General features: G+C 43.1%; 1 protein-coding gene across 1 annotated transcript in view; it reads left to right on the forward strand.

Annotated features, from left to right (window-relative positions):
• Positions 1 to 5,881: 5,881 nt before the first annotated feature.
• The window catches only part of COL12A1 (collagen type XII alpha 1 chain), a 164,935-nt gene continuing 157,052 nt past the window's right edge, over positions 5,882 to 13,764 (forward strand). Inside the window, exon 1 of the mRNA XM_049776732.1 lies at positions 5,882 to 5,954. Within this exon, the coding sequence (XP_049632689.1) occupies positions 5,882 to 5,954 (73 nt within the window). The remainder of the gene's footprint in view (positions 5,955 to 13,764) is intronic.

The raw sequence follows: 13,764 nt of genomic DNA on the forward strand, positions 1-13,764 counted from the left end.
CTGCGTCCTGCGCGTCCAGCCAGTTCCACCGGGGCGCGCTGCATGCTGGGCCTGTAAGCCAGACGCCAGTCCCTGGAGCAGCGGCCGGGAACAGGGAACAGCGTAGACAAACAGGGAGCATGTGTGGGCGCTTTGTGTGGAATGCTCAGCTGCAGTCGAGGGGGCCGAATGCGGCCCCGGAATGCGCCAGGAGGGCGATTCTCTTTCTTCCTTCTCGCCCACTTGTCTTCGCGCCAGTGGCAGCCTAGAAGCAGGGAAGCGGGGAAGTGCAGGGGACGCTTTGCGAGCTCTTGTCCTTCTAAAGACTGTTCGGAAGTGCTCCATTCCAACGGTGGGAAGACTATCCTCAGACCACCGACCTGACATCAGGACTTGTGGGGTGTCCAGATCTCCCCGCTTTCCACTACAGAAGGCGGGCAATTTCAGAGCTTTCCTGGGGCGTCCCCTCCTGCAGTCTCTCCAACCCTTGGAGGGAGTCTCGGATTTTCAGCCGGCCTTAGGTGCAAGGCTTGTGCGCACCACACAGACATGTGGTGGAGACCTCGGGGTGGCGTGCGGCCCTGCACTCAGGCGCTGAGTCCTAGCCTAAGAGCCCATGTTCCGCGCTAGGTCCCAGGCTTGGGAAAAGACAGCCAAAGGAGAGTGCAAAGGTGACGGAGGGGACCAACTTCTCCTGGGCCTTCTCTGGGATGGGGTCTGGGAACACTCTCCTGCATCCCTTGAACCGAGTAGTGTTTAAAGGGTAGAGTTTTGGGGCTTAATTTTCCACGAGGGATCAGGTTTTGCTCTGGCCTATGTGCAGACTTTCTAGGGTGGGCGGGAATAGCTCTCAAGAGGTTTTCTGGTCCTACATAAATAGCTTTCTAAATATTTATAGGCTTACAGCTTCCCCTCGCATTGTCTTTCGGCTTGACTGAAGCGCCACTGAAGGCCCCAAAGCCTCGAGGGAGCAGGCCCCAGGACTGGGAAATCCATCCCATCCCGAGCGAGGCCCGCGCCGGCGGCCTCCGCTGCTTTCCAAGTGAGGTTCTCGGGTCGAAAGAGACAGAAGGCGCGCCGAGTGCACAGACACTTAGTTCATGGAAACCCAGTAAATCTGTTTTAAGTGCACCCAAGACAGAATGAGAGGAAGGTGTTGGTGGTGATGGCGGGGTGGGGGTCGTGCCTCCCCGCAGTTAGAAGCCGGAATGCAGCTTTTCTCAGTCCCCTTACTCTTTCTTCATTTACAGCAAACAAATTCATTAATGACGTCCCACGCAGAGGGAAACCTGAGCTTCCCCGCCTCCCTCCCGCGGAGGAGGGAAGGCTTCCCTAGGCAGAGCATCCGTCTCGGTGAGGGTGGGTGGGATGGGGGGGTGTTCCAGCTTCCTCCCGTCCCCCTCCTCCATCCCTCTCCCCGCCCCCGCCCCGACCCGGGTGCTGCTGCTGCTACAACTGCGATCGCCACCTCACGACGAAGGAATGTCCGAAGTATGCACACGTTCCCCAAAGTAGACCTCCTTCCCCGCCGGGGGAGCATACATCACCCGTGGCAGCCGTCCACCTTCCCAGGCGTTTCGTAACCCCGTAAACTGAGAGCTGGGAACAGCCCTCTATTAAGTAGCCCGCGGCGCGCAGCCCAGCAGACTCGAGCGCGCCAGCAGCTGCAGCCCGGGCTGTCTCCGCCACTGCTCCGGGACCCTGCAGCCTTCCCGCAGCTCTGCCCCAGGAAAAGCCTCGGCCTCGGCCTCAGCCTCGTGTCGCCCGCTTGCCGCCAGGTGCGACGAGAGCGCAGCGGCGGGTGTCCCCGCGAGGCGAGGGGGATCGTCCGAGGAAGCCCAGGCGGCCGCTGTCACCGCCGACCCAGGTTAGTCGAACCCGGGCCCGCTTCCCTGGGCTCCACCAAGCCCAAGGGATCCGAGTGCATAATGCCTGCCCCTTGCCGCACCCCTTTTCTCCTTAGGGATTTTAGGCGAGGGGCTCAGCGAGGTGCCTGGGCTGGACCCGGTTTGGCATTCCTGGGTATTTCGGAGACAGTTTTCTTTCGAGTCCCGGCGAGACCGCTTGAGCGCGCGTGGAGCGCCAAGCCAGGACAGGGATTGCAGCTGCAGACTTGCGTGGGTGTGCGGGACTCAGTGGTTAGGGCCTGCCCCTTTCTCTTTCTTTCTTTCTTTTCTTTCTTTCTTTCTTTCTTCTTTCTTTCTTTCTTTCTTTCTTTCTTTCTTTCTTTCTTTCTTTCTTTCTTTTTTCTCTCTCTTTCTTTCTTCTTTCTTTCTTCTTTCTTCCTTCCTTCCTTCTTTTCTTCCTTCCTTCCTTCCTTCCTTCCTACCTTCCTTCCTTTCTTCCTTTCTTTCTTTCTTTCTTTCTTTCTTTCTTTCTTTCTTTCTTGTGACCATAATGGAACCTGGGGTGGCCCATTGCAGGGCATGTTAGGCCGTGGGAGAGCCAACCGAGTCCTCGGCTGCTCCTGCGGGCTGCACTGGGGGTGTCCGGCATCTCTACTTGGATTCAGGGTGCGGAGTTGTTGCTCCTGGCTCGGCTATTAGAGTGCACCAAGTCGTCCTGCTCGAGGGGGACTCTGCCTTAAACGACGGACCCCCCGCCTTCTGGAGAAAACCCCTTTCCCGAGCTCGTCCCCGGTGCAGGGGATCCTACAGAGTGTAAGGGCTGCAGACTTGTCTGACAGTACCGCCTTTCCAGCCCCCCGACCGAGCATCCCGGGAGTCCAATTTTGGGGGGGCATTTCGAGGTCCCTTCCCTCTCTGCTCCTCAACCAGACGGACGCGGTCGTCCAGTTTAGGCAGGACAGGGAAGGGGGCGCGGAAGAAGGTGAAGGTGAAGGTCGGGGTGTTTTGAGGGAGAGAGGGCGAGGTCTCAAATCACGGGAAGTGGAGGGTTTAGGGAGGTGTCAATTGCTTTTTTAAACTGGTCTCCGGGATTGGGGATCTGGCCGCGGGCAGTGGGTAGGCAGGGGCGGGCCGACTGCTGGAGCGGGGGGGGGGGCACTCTGCATCCCGTTCCCCCATCCTCGCTCTTGGCCGCCTCTGACTCATTCATGAGCTCCAAGGGAGGGAATCCTCGCTGCCACGTCGGAGCGGCCGCCTTCAGACATCTCTGTCTGAGAATGCTCAGAACTCGGGGAAATGTTTTGACTGAAAAAAAAGAAAAGGCCTTTTTGTTGTGGTAGAAACGTCGGGACGGAATGCAGGCTGGAGGGCTGAACCAAGAATTCTGTGCGTTCAGTAAGCCCGGTGGGACTGGAGGCAGGCAGTCTGGCCGCTAAGACAGGCGACCAATAGGTGGCGGATCAGACCCAGACATAGCGGTTGCATCCCAGTGGTGCGTGTTTCAGCGTGTGAGAGAGAGAGAGAGAGAGAGAGAGAGAGAGAGAGAGAGAGAGAGAGACAGAGACAGAGAGAGACCGACTGGAGAGAGAGCGAGAGCGAGAGAGCAAGAGAGAGGAGAGAGAGAGAGAGAGAGAGAGAGAGAGAGAGAGAGAGAGAGAGAGAGAGAGAGAGAGAGAGATTCAGCGAGAGAGAGAGAGATTCAGCGAGAGAGAGATTCAGCGAGAGAGTGTTTCAGCGTGAGCGAGAGTCCAGTAGTGCGTGTTTGAGAGAGAGAGAGAGAGAGAGAGAGAGATTCAGCGAGAGATTCAGCGAGAGAGAGTGTTTCAGCGTGAGCGAGAGAGAGTCCAGTAGTGCGTGTTTGAGAGAGAGAGAGAGAGAGAGAGAGAGAGATTCAGCGAGAGAGAGAGATTCAGCGAGAGAGAGAGATTCAGCGAGACGAGAGAGAGTTTCAGCAGAATTGAGAGTGTGTGTTTCAGCGAGAGGAGAGAGAGTTTCAGCGAGAGAAAGAGAGGGGCTCATCGCTTGCTGGGGGGTGGCAAAAGAGGGTGGGAAAGGACTGCTCTTTAGATCTGCAGATAGTTTTTCAGTGGCCTGATGATCAGCTTTATAATTCTTGGAAGCAAGACTGCCAACTGAACTGAGTTGGAAATTATTAGACCAAAGTTAAGGCCAGCTGAGAGGAACAAGGGCCTTTCTCACTTATAATTTTTTTTTTCATTGATGTAAATGAGGATTAGACATGTCAAACAGATCACTATAAGCAAATAGTCAACCTTCTGACAATGACTTAATAACCTCATTGTGAGATACAGTAAATTTTACATTACTTTTTTCTATATGTAAAAGAAAATAAGTTCATTATCATTTACTTGTAAAAAAAAAGCAACTGGTTTGGGAATGGGACAATAGTGTAGGGAATTAACATTTGGTGGTGGGTTGGTGTCTATATCATAAGTGCAGAAACAAATGCATTATATGCAATACATGATCTTTAAATAAAATAATTGATAAAAATGATTTTTTAAACATAAAAAGTAAAGAAATGCCAAGCAGCTGTTAATTAGGAAGAAATAAATTGCTAGGGCCCTTAGATTCCCAGAGGAGCCACCAAATTTTAATCTTGGCTTCTTGAAAAAGAGCCTCTAAGCAATTTGGCATGCTTGCACATCAAGACATTCAAAATGCAATTTACAGTCAGACAGGGAAAAGCAACCCCAATCTATTGTGTGCCAACAATTTGGAAAGACATGGTTAGATTTTGTCAGTTTCTTTTCACATAAAGCACTGGACCCCTTTGCATTATTTCTGGATTCCCAAGTACAATTTCATTTTTCATGAGGCCTAGTAGTGAGTTGTCTTCCAAAAAATTTATGGACTGCAGAGTCAAATCTCTTTGTTTTGTTTCTGGCAGTTTCCCAGTTCAATTAATTATTTGTAGCTTGTGTCTCAGAATTCGAATGTTAGTAAATTGAGTGAAGATTCCTTCCTTTTGGGATCAAAGCACTTAACTGTGAGCTGGAAAACAAGAAGATGAATAAACTATTTGTCTTTTTTTTAATTCAGCATTGGGATCATACCATAGGACCTAAAAATTAAGGCAAGCACTCTAAGCCTGAGTTACATACCCCCTAGTCTATCTCAAATTCTTTGTCTTTAAAAATTTAGTAATATAGTTTACAGAATCAAGAGAAGTCAGAAAGTTTATATATATATTTATTTTTGTATTATATACTTCATACATATATGCTATATATAAAAACCTATATACTGTAAATTTTCTGAGATCAAGGAACAGTTAAAGGAAAAGTTTTGAGTATTTGGTTGGAAAACAGACAAGATCATTTTGTTCTCTTCCATGTTTGTCCCTTTTTGGTAGATATCTTTGAGCTGTTTTCTATCATCTTGGGTGAAGAATATATGAGATGTGGAAAACAACATGGCCCTAAAGCAAGAGGTTCAGGTTTCTGTAGGCCTTACATGGTCCCGCATATTCCATTTCAGACCTCAAAGACGCTGCATATTTTTAGGACCCTGAACAAAATAAAAGAAAAAAAGAGAGTTAAAGGAGGTTTATTATACTTTTCCCAAATTACCCTTGAGACACTAAGGCACAGTTAACTAAAGAGTTCAGCAGCTAGGAAAAAGTGGCCAAGTAAAAACCCCAGCTGAAAGAAACATTAAGTTGAGTCAGGAATAAAATGACCTCTGAATTAACTATCACCCAGGCAGGATGAAGTCATGTAGAACCTCCTGGGGCCTTCCCCCTCGATGCTAAACAGGCCCAATATTCATGAATACAGGACCCTCTTTAAACTTGAATTCCCTCTTAGCGCCATGATTCAGCTGCTATAGACAAACTTGACTTCTGCCACTCAACAATAGGCCCTTTATATGCGGGGTAGGCCTTGTGGTTATTAAGGCGGATCTGCTCAGGTCTTGGCCCAGGTTCAGGCTCCTGTTCTAACCTGGATCCAGGCCTGCTGGTGTTGTGTTCTGATGTGATCCCTCATTGCCCCTGCAGTTCCCTTCATGTGGTGTGATTTCCAGCACTGACCATGCAGACCAGGCTTCCCCCAGCGCTGGCAGCCCTGGGCGTGGCCCTCTTCTTGTCTTCCATCGAGGCAGAAGGTAAAAAGCTCTTTCTCTCCCACTTCCTTACTGAACGTTACAGAATTTTAGGAAGGACCAAGACAGATCTTTCTGGGCCTCTAGTGCTTGCTTGGATTTCGCTGCATTTCATGTTTTTTTCCTTTTTCTTTTTACTGATGATTTCTTTCTAGGCAAATGCCTTCTTCTGAGCTCTAGCCATTTCCCAGCTCTTAGTCCAGCTCTTTTGCTTTCCTTCGCCATCCATTCTGTCAGTGCTGTGTTGTCTACTTCAGCCTGTCTCTATGGTGTGTCTGTCCACACCCCTGCCACCTCCACTGTCACCTTCCAAGAGGAGTACACCGTATATTCGAGAGAGGGCAACCACGGCAACACAGCTCATCTCACCCACAGGATAACTGCAGCTGGTCGCAGGAGCTCCCGACTATGGCACATTGGTCTGCGTGGCACGTCAGGGGCGGCATGCCCTCGGAGATAGCATGAATTAAAAGACTGCCACAGCACTGGCTCTGCGTGCTTCTTGTTTGTACTGTGCGGTGCGCCTTCAGCTAGGCCAATGAGGCGGGAGTTGAAAGGTTGCAGATAAACACAAGGCAACATTGGCAAATCCAGATCCAGGGCCCAGAACACTTCCATTGTTCTGGCCATTGTCCAGGATCCTTCCTTCTCCGGGCTCTGAGCTTTTGGCCTAATCCAAGCCTGAGGTAGACAGGCTGGGTTAGTACTAAGGTTTCCACTCCAGGAACTGCGTGCACCCTACTCCAGGGGCACCCTGGCCTCCACTATCGGCAGGACCTAGTGGCTGGAGCTGGGAAATCTGCAAAAGAAACCTGGTTGGGTGAGGTGGGTGGGGGTAAGTAGGAGGGGAGGAAAAGAGGTGGGTGTGAAAAATCTTTTCTCTTAAAACATAAAAGACTTTTGCGTTTATTTTTCTTTAAAAAATTATGCACTTTAGGGGCCAGAAGAGAGGCATGGACGGTAGGGCTGTGCCTTTCATGTAGAAGGGACGGTGGTTCGAACCCGGCACCCCATACGGTCCCCCTGAGCCTGCCAGTATCGATTTCTGAGCCTAGAGCAGAGAAGTAACCTCTGAGTGCTGCCGGCCTGTGACCCAAAACCAAAAAAAAAAAAAAAAATTATGCATTTAGTGTTTAATTTATCAGTATCTAACTGAAGTTATTTCTATATACTTAATCACAGTGTGTGTGTGTGTGGTGTGTGTGTGTGTCTTCCTGTGTCTTTTCAAGAATCATGAACCCTCCAAAGCATGGAATGCCTCCAGGTACTTATTATGAACGATAAACAGAAGTATTGCGATAAAGATGCACATTTCCCCCATCCCCCACTTCTATAAAGAAGTGGTATAAATGAAGTTAGGGAAAAAATTATGTGAGGAGATTCTGGAATGTTTTTTTTTAAAGGGCGTTGTTGTGGAGAATAGAGTTGTTCTTGTGTTGAAAATAGTGTTCTCCTGATAGCACCAGATCATTAACAACAAAAATATCTACTGTATTGTGATTTTCTACTTCCCAAGTTTGCAGATAAAAAGTTACTAGGAAAAGCATAGTCTCCTAAAAGTGTACATGATGTGTTTGTGAATATGGAGAGTTTTCTGAGTAGTCTCTGTGAAGTATTAGCTGAAGTTGCCTTAATGCTCCATTCTATGTCTCTGTGTTAGAAAGGAATTTTATTTAAGGAACTTTTGGAAACCCCACTGAAGATGTTTTTAGACAGTTCACGCTAATGTCTATTTATTGGTTTTTCAGAAAATAGTTATTTGAAAATCAGAAAGATTTGACAAACCTTAGGAAAAGAATTAGTTTGGAATTGATGTAAATGAAAAATAAAACCAGTTTGAATTGAATGATGGTTGGTTAGTATAGTACCATTAAAAAGAATATTTTACTATTTACCTTAATATTTCCACACTTTATCTTAAAATTTATATTTATTTCACACACTAAAGCAATTTTTCTTACATGTTTTAGAGCCCATATTCAGTTTTGATCTTAAGTATTAGATGGTCGTCTGAGCACTTCTACTTGTGAACCCCTGATTACTGAGTCTGGAATGGCCTTCTAGAGCATCACTGGATGTGGCCCCCAAATCAAAGCAAAAAATAAACCAGATAAAGGAAAGGAACAAAAATATTTATAATGTATTTCACACTCACCATTTTTGTAATCCATTTTATTATTTGAACAAGAAGACAACAAAAAATTATTCATGAGATATTTGAACTTTTGGGATACTAAAGTCCTTAAAATTGGATGTGTATTTTTTGCTTGCAGGGCTTTCCATTTTGGATTGGCCACATTTCAAGTGCTCGATAAAGCATGTTGCTGGTTGCTTCTGTACTGGCAAGCCTAGCCAGGGTGTTAAGTACTAAGTGGTCCAAGGAGTCTGTGACAGACTAACAAAACTTGTGGCCAAGACCTTTCTGGGAACAATGGTTGAGAAGCAGAGTTTTTTCTGGACTGTTAATCTTGAGGATATTAAATTTTTTTTTCAAATTTTACCTTTGTTTCCTGCTCTGCCACTTTAATCTTAGAAAAATTTCCAGATCTTTTCTTTTCCTTTAGCAACTTTCATTCTTTTAATCTTGTTTTCATAGAATTATCCAATCAGTCTCTGCCTATTTACTTTTTAATGTGTTGAAAACTCAGTACTTGTTTTAGATTTTTATGGAAAAGTTAGGCATTCATTCTTTGTGTTTGTTCCCATTTGCAGTTGTATAACCTTTGTCCCATTTTCTTTCTACCTTTGGAAAAAAATAATTTAAAATATTGCACTTTAAAAAGTTATGCATAATTAAGTTCTAGACATACAATGTGCTTCAGCACCAATCTCACCATCAGTGTCAACCTTTCTCCACCGATGTTCCCAGAGTCTATCCAACCCCCACTTCCCCCATCCCACCTTAGCCTGCTATCATAAAAGGCACCTTTTCAAGTTTGGCTGTTAAAGTTTGGGTCTCATGAGTTCATTGTTGCTGACTCTGCGGCTTGAACATTTAATTCTGTCCTTTCTTTACACCACCAAATGAGTCCGTTTGGCCTTTCACATTTGTCTTTCTCCTCCCTCACCCCCACTCAATTTCTTTTCTTCTCCTCACTATACTCTGAGACCAAGAGAGTATAGACAACCCACATATGAACTCTTGCATTCTCTCACGAAGTTATTCTAAATGCCTCATATAATCATATTCTATGTTTATCTTTCTTCTGACTTCAGTTAACAGAGCCATCAATGTTGCATCCATGTGCATCCAAGTTTCATCCATGTTCATCAATTGCGTGTTTGCATCATTCTTTAGAGCTATGTAGTATCCATTTTATATAAGAAAATTCTTTTTCTGTTTATTTTTGGGCCACAACAACGAAGTGCTCAGGGCTTACTCCTTTCTCTTGCAGGAATAAATCCTGGCAGACTAGGGGCACCTATAGGATGTTGGGATTTGAACCCAGGTCAGCCACACACATGCAAAGAAAGCATCCTGCTGTACATCTCTATGGACCCAGAAAATTCTTTTATATAGTGTTGAATTAACTGAGAAGAATAAAGAATAAAGAAGTCAGAGCAAAAATAATTTATTTTTTGCCATTGGTATTTGTTGTTTTTAGCCTTAAAAATGTCAGGTTTGGGGACAGGCATGGGGTGAGAAAAAAAGTCAGATTATTGCTAACCATATAACTTGATCAGTGGTCTCTCCTAACTATAATATATGAGATGTGTTTGGCTCATGTATACATTGTTTAGAAAATTTAACATTTTCTGGGGCCAGAGCTAAAAACACCAGGTAGAGCATTTATTTCCTTGATTTTGCCAACCTGGATTCAATCCCCAGCATCTCATATGGTCGCCCAAGTCTGCCAGGAGTGATTTCTGAGCCCAGAGCCAGGGCCCCTGAGCCCTGCTGGGTCTGAGTCTCTCCCCCCAAAAAAGAAATTTAACATTTTCTGTATAAAATTTCATGGCATGAAAATCAGATACCTTCATAATTAATTTAGACTTTGAGATGAAAACAAGTTTTAACTATTTTAGAAAATTTAATTATTGTTTATAGCGTATTATGGAGCACTGGTTGTTATCATCTTATACAATGAATTTAGAATCCTCTTAATATTCCCTCTCATTTTCCAAATGAGGAAAGTATTTGGGAGGTTGAATAACTCAGGTAATTAATAACACAAATTCTTAGGGACAAAGCATAGACATGTATGGCTTAGTGCTAGTTTGCTCTTTACTATAATTCTTTATTTGAAAACTCACTAAGCTCTCAGTTTAGTGAAAGAATATGTTTTGTAATGTGTGTTACATTCATCATTTTTCTGCAATATTAACTTTTCACTGGTTAATTTTGGTATCTGCTAATTATAAATTAAAGAAGTATCCATATATGGCAAAAGTCTTTAATTTATACAATCTTTGGATGAAAGACACAAGTTAATGCCTGTTGAATGTAGTTAAATCACACTTTTCACACTTCTAAAATTAAAAGGGATTATCCTCTCTATCTCTAAGATATCTCGAATTCTACAGTGGTCCTCAAACTATGGCCCGCGGGCCACATATTGTATTTGTATCTGTTTTGTTTCTTCATTTCAAAATAAGATATATGCAGTTTGCATAAGAATTCGTTCATAAGTTTGTTTGTACTATAGTCAGACCCTCCAATGGTCTGAGGGACAGTGAACTGGCCCCCTGTTTAAAAAGTTTGAGGAGCCCTGCTCTAAGATAAAAATAAATATTCTCCCCATTTTACTATACTTCAACTTTTAGGAAGAATGCTATCAGTTATAACATTAAAGATCTTACTAAATCATCAAGAAAATAAGTAGTATGCTTTCAATTTCAATTTATCTTTAATAATACTTTTTATACATTTGTCAAAACTTACTAGGGTTATTACAGGCCCATTTATCCATCCATCCATCCATCCATCCATCCGTATGTTCATCTGCCCATCCATCCATCCATCTGTCTGTCCGTCCATCCATCAATCCATCCACCCACCCATCCAACCATCCATCCATCCATCCATCCATCCATCCATCCATCCATCCATCCATCCATCCATCCATTCATCCATTCATTTATGTTTCCATCCTTGCACAGTTGATAAAATCTTAAACATATTTTCCTTTTGGGTACCAAAATGAAAAACATTTAAATTATGCATCAATATAAACCTTTAGTTTAAACTTGCTTGAACAAGAGTGTGAAATTAATAGACAATGGGGATATCTGAGTATCCAAAATGGTGGTAAGATGAGGAGTGGATGCTATTTTTTAAATTATTTTATTTTATTTTTAATTTTAATATATTTATTTAAATACCATGTTTAAAACATGACTGTAGTTGGGGTTCAGACATACAAAGAACACCCCTCTTCATCAGTGCAACATTCCCATCACCATCTCCCTCCCCTGCTAATGCCTATATTCAAGACAGACTTTTTACTTTCCTCACATATTGACATTGTTATGATAATCCTCAGTGCAGTTATTTTTCTAACTGCACTCACCACTATTTGTGGTTTGCTTTATATGGTGATCTGGACCTTCCAGCCCTCATCTCTATTGTCTCTGAGAATTATTACAATAATGTCTTTTATTTTTCTTAAAAATCATAGATAAGTGAGACTGTTCTGTGTCTCTCTCCCTCTGACTTATTTCACTCAGAATTATAGATCCATGTGCATCCATTTATAGGAAATATAAATGACTTCATCTCTCCTGATAGCTGCATAATATTCCATTGTGTATATGTACCACAGTTTCTTTAGCCATTCATCTGTTGTTTCCAGAGTCTGGCTATTGTAAATAATGCAATGAATATAGGTATGAGAAAGGGGTTTTTGTACTGTGTTTTTGTATTCCTAGGGTATATCCCTAGAAGTAGTATAGCTGGATCATATGGGAGCTCAATTTCCATTTTTTTGAAGAATCTCCATATTGTTTTCCATAAGTGCTGGTCTAAATGGCATTCGAGTGGGTGCTATTCTTACTCTGCTCTTCTTTTGACTCTTGATCCACAAGTGCCACATTTAAGTTCTTGTGAACACTGTAAAAACCTGTGAAATGTTAAGGATTTGTTTTACAGTCAATATTTCAGTTTATCTAAAGAATAATGTTGAAGGGGCCGGAGAGATAGCATGGAGGTAAGGCGTTTGCCTTTCATGCAGGAGGTCATCGGTTCGAATCCCGGCGCCCCATATGGTCCTCTGTGCCTGCCAGGAGCAATTTCTGAGCCTGGAGCCAGAAATAACCCCTGAGCACTGCCGGGTGTGACCCAAAAACCACACACACACACACATACAAAAAAAGAATAATGTTGAAGATATTTGAATATTTTATATTAAATAATTTACATATATATATAGATAAATAGTAAATAGTAAAGTATGTATATTATTTTTGAAGTTAATTTTTTATTCACATATAATATTTTTTACATTTTGTCTAATATGTTAAAAATTGCTCTGGGGTCAGCATGGGATTCAAAGTTTTGATTCTTATTGGTTATATTATCTTCTTCAATTTTACTAACTATAAATTGGGTTACTATGTTCCACCATGCTAGATTTTTATAGGATGAAAAATAGTAGGTAAAGTTATTGACTCTGCTTTAGCACATCTTAGCTATTACTATTTTTAATTCCTTAATTCTGTTAATTTATGTACCAAAGCATCAATAGAATAAAACTTTCATTACATAGCTTTTTTGACAAGAGAATTATTTAAAAAAATATAAAATTAGGGGCCGGAGAGATAGCACAGTGGTAGGGCATTTGTCTTACATGAAGCTGACCCAAGACAGATGGTGGTTTGAATCCCAGCATCCCATATGGTTTGGGAGCCTGCGAGGAATGATTACTGAGCATAGAGCCAGGAGTACCCCCTGAGCACCACCGGGTGTGACCCAAAAACCAACGATATATATATATATATATACATATATGTATGTATATACATACACATACATATATGTATATATATATAATTAAGCTGTTAGAATTAAGAGTACCTTGAAATTTATTATTGAGGTTTTAGGACTCAATTAGCTAATTGTTTTGTTATTTATTTAGCATTTTAATTATTCTCTTGTCACAGAGTCTCAATCTATGCAACTATGACTATTTTCAATTAGTTCTGTATGTAAACAATCCATGTTTAAAATATTCTGGCATCTGGATTGTTTTTTTTTTTGGTTTTTGGGCCACACCCAGTAACGCTCAGGGGTTACTCCTGGCTATGCGCTCAGAAGTCGCTCCTGGCTTGGGGGACCATATGGGACGCCGGGGGATCGAACTGCGGTCCGTCCAAGGCTAGCGCAGGCAAGGCAGGCACCTTACCTCTTTGCGCCACCGCCTGGCCCCAGGCATCTGGATTGTTTTAGGAAACATAATCTACTGCCATGCATTGCACTGGAAGTCATGAACTATTATTATATTGAAGAAAATATTTTCAAAATTAATTAAAATTTTGTCACACACACCTGATTTATTATTTTTTATTATTAAACACAAATATAGCAATGGAATGGAAAGCCTGAAAGGTTTTACTGGTAATAAAAATGGCAAGGTGAGCAGCCAGAACAATAGAACAGTGGGCTGAGTGCTATGATTTCATGTAGTTAACCTGGTTTTGATTCCTTGCATCGCACATGATTTCCTGATGTCGAGACAGGAGTAAGCCTTGAGCACCCTCAGGTGTGGCCCCTGAAACAATAATCAAAGAAAATGGCAAGATGAGAAATGGAGTTGGATGATATTAAATACTTTAGTTTACTATTCTTTCTGACTTTTCATTCCTAAGTATAACATCT

The sequence above is a fragment of the Suncus etruscus genome, chromosome 7 (assembly GCF_024139225.1).
Source record: "Suncus etruscus isolate mSunEtr1 chromosome 7, mSunEtr1.pri.cur, whole genome shotgun sequence".
Taxonomy (NCBI): domain Eukaryota; kingdom Metazoa; phylum Chordata; class Mammalia; order Eulipotyphla; family Soricidae; genus Suncus; species Suncus etruscus.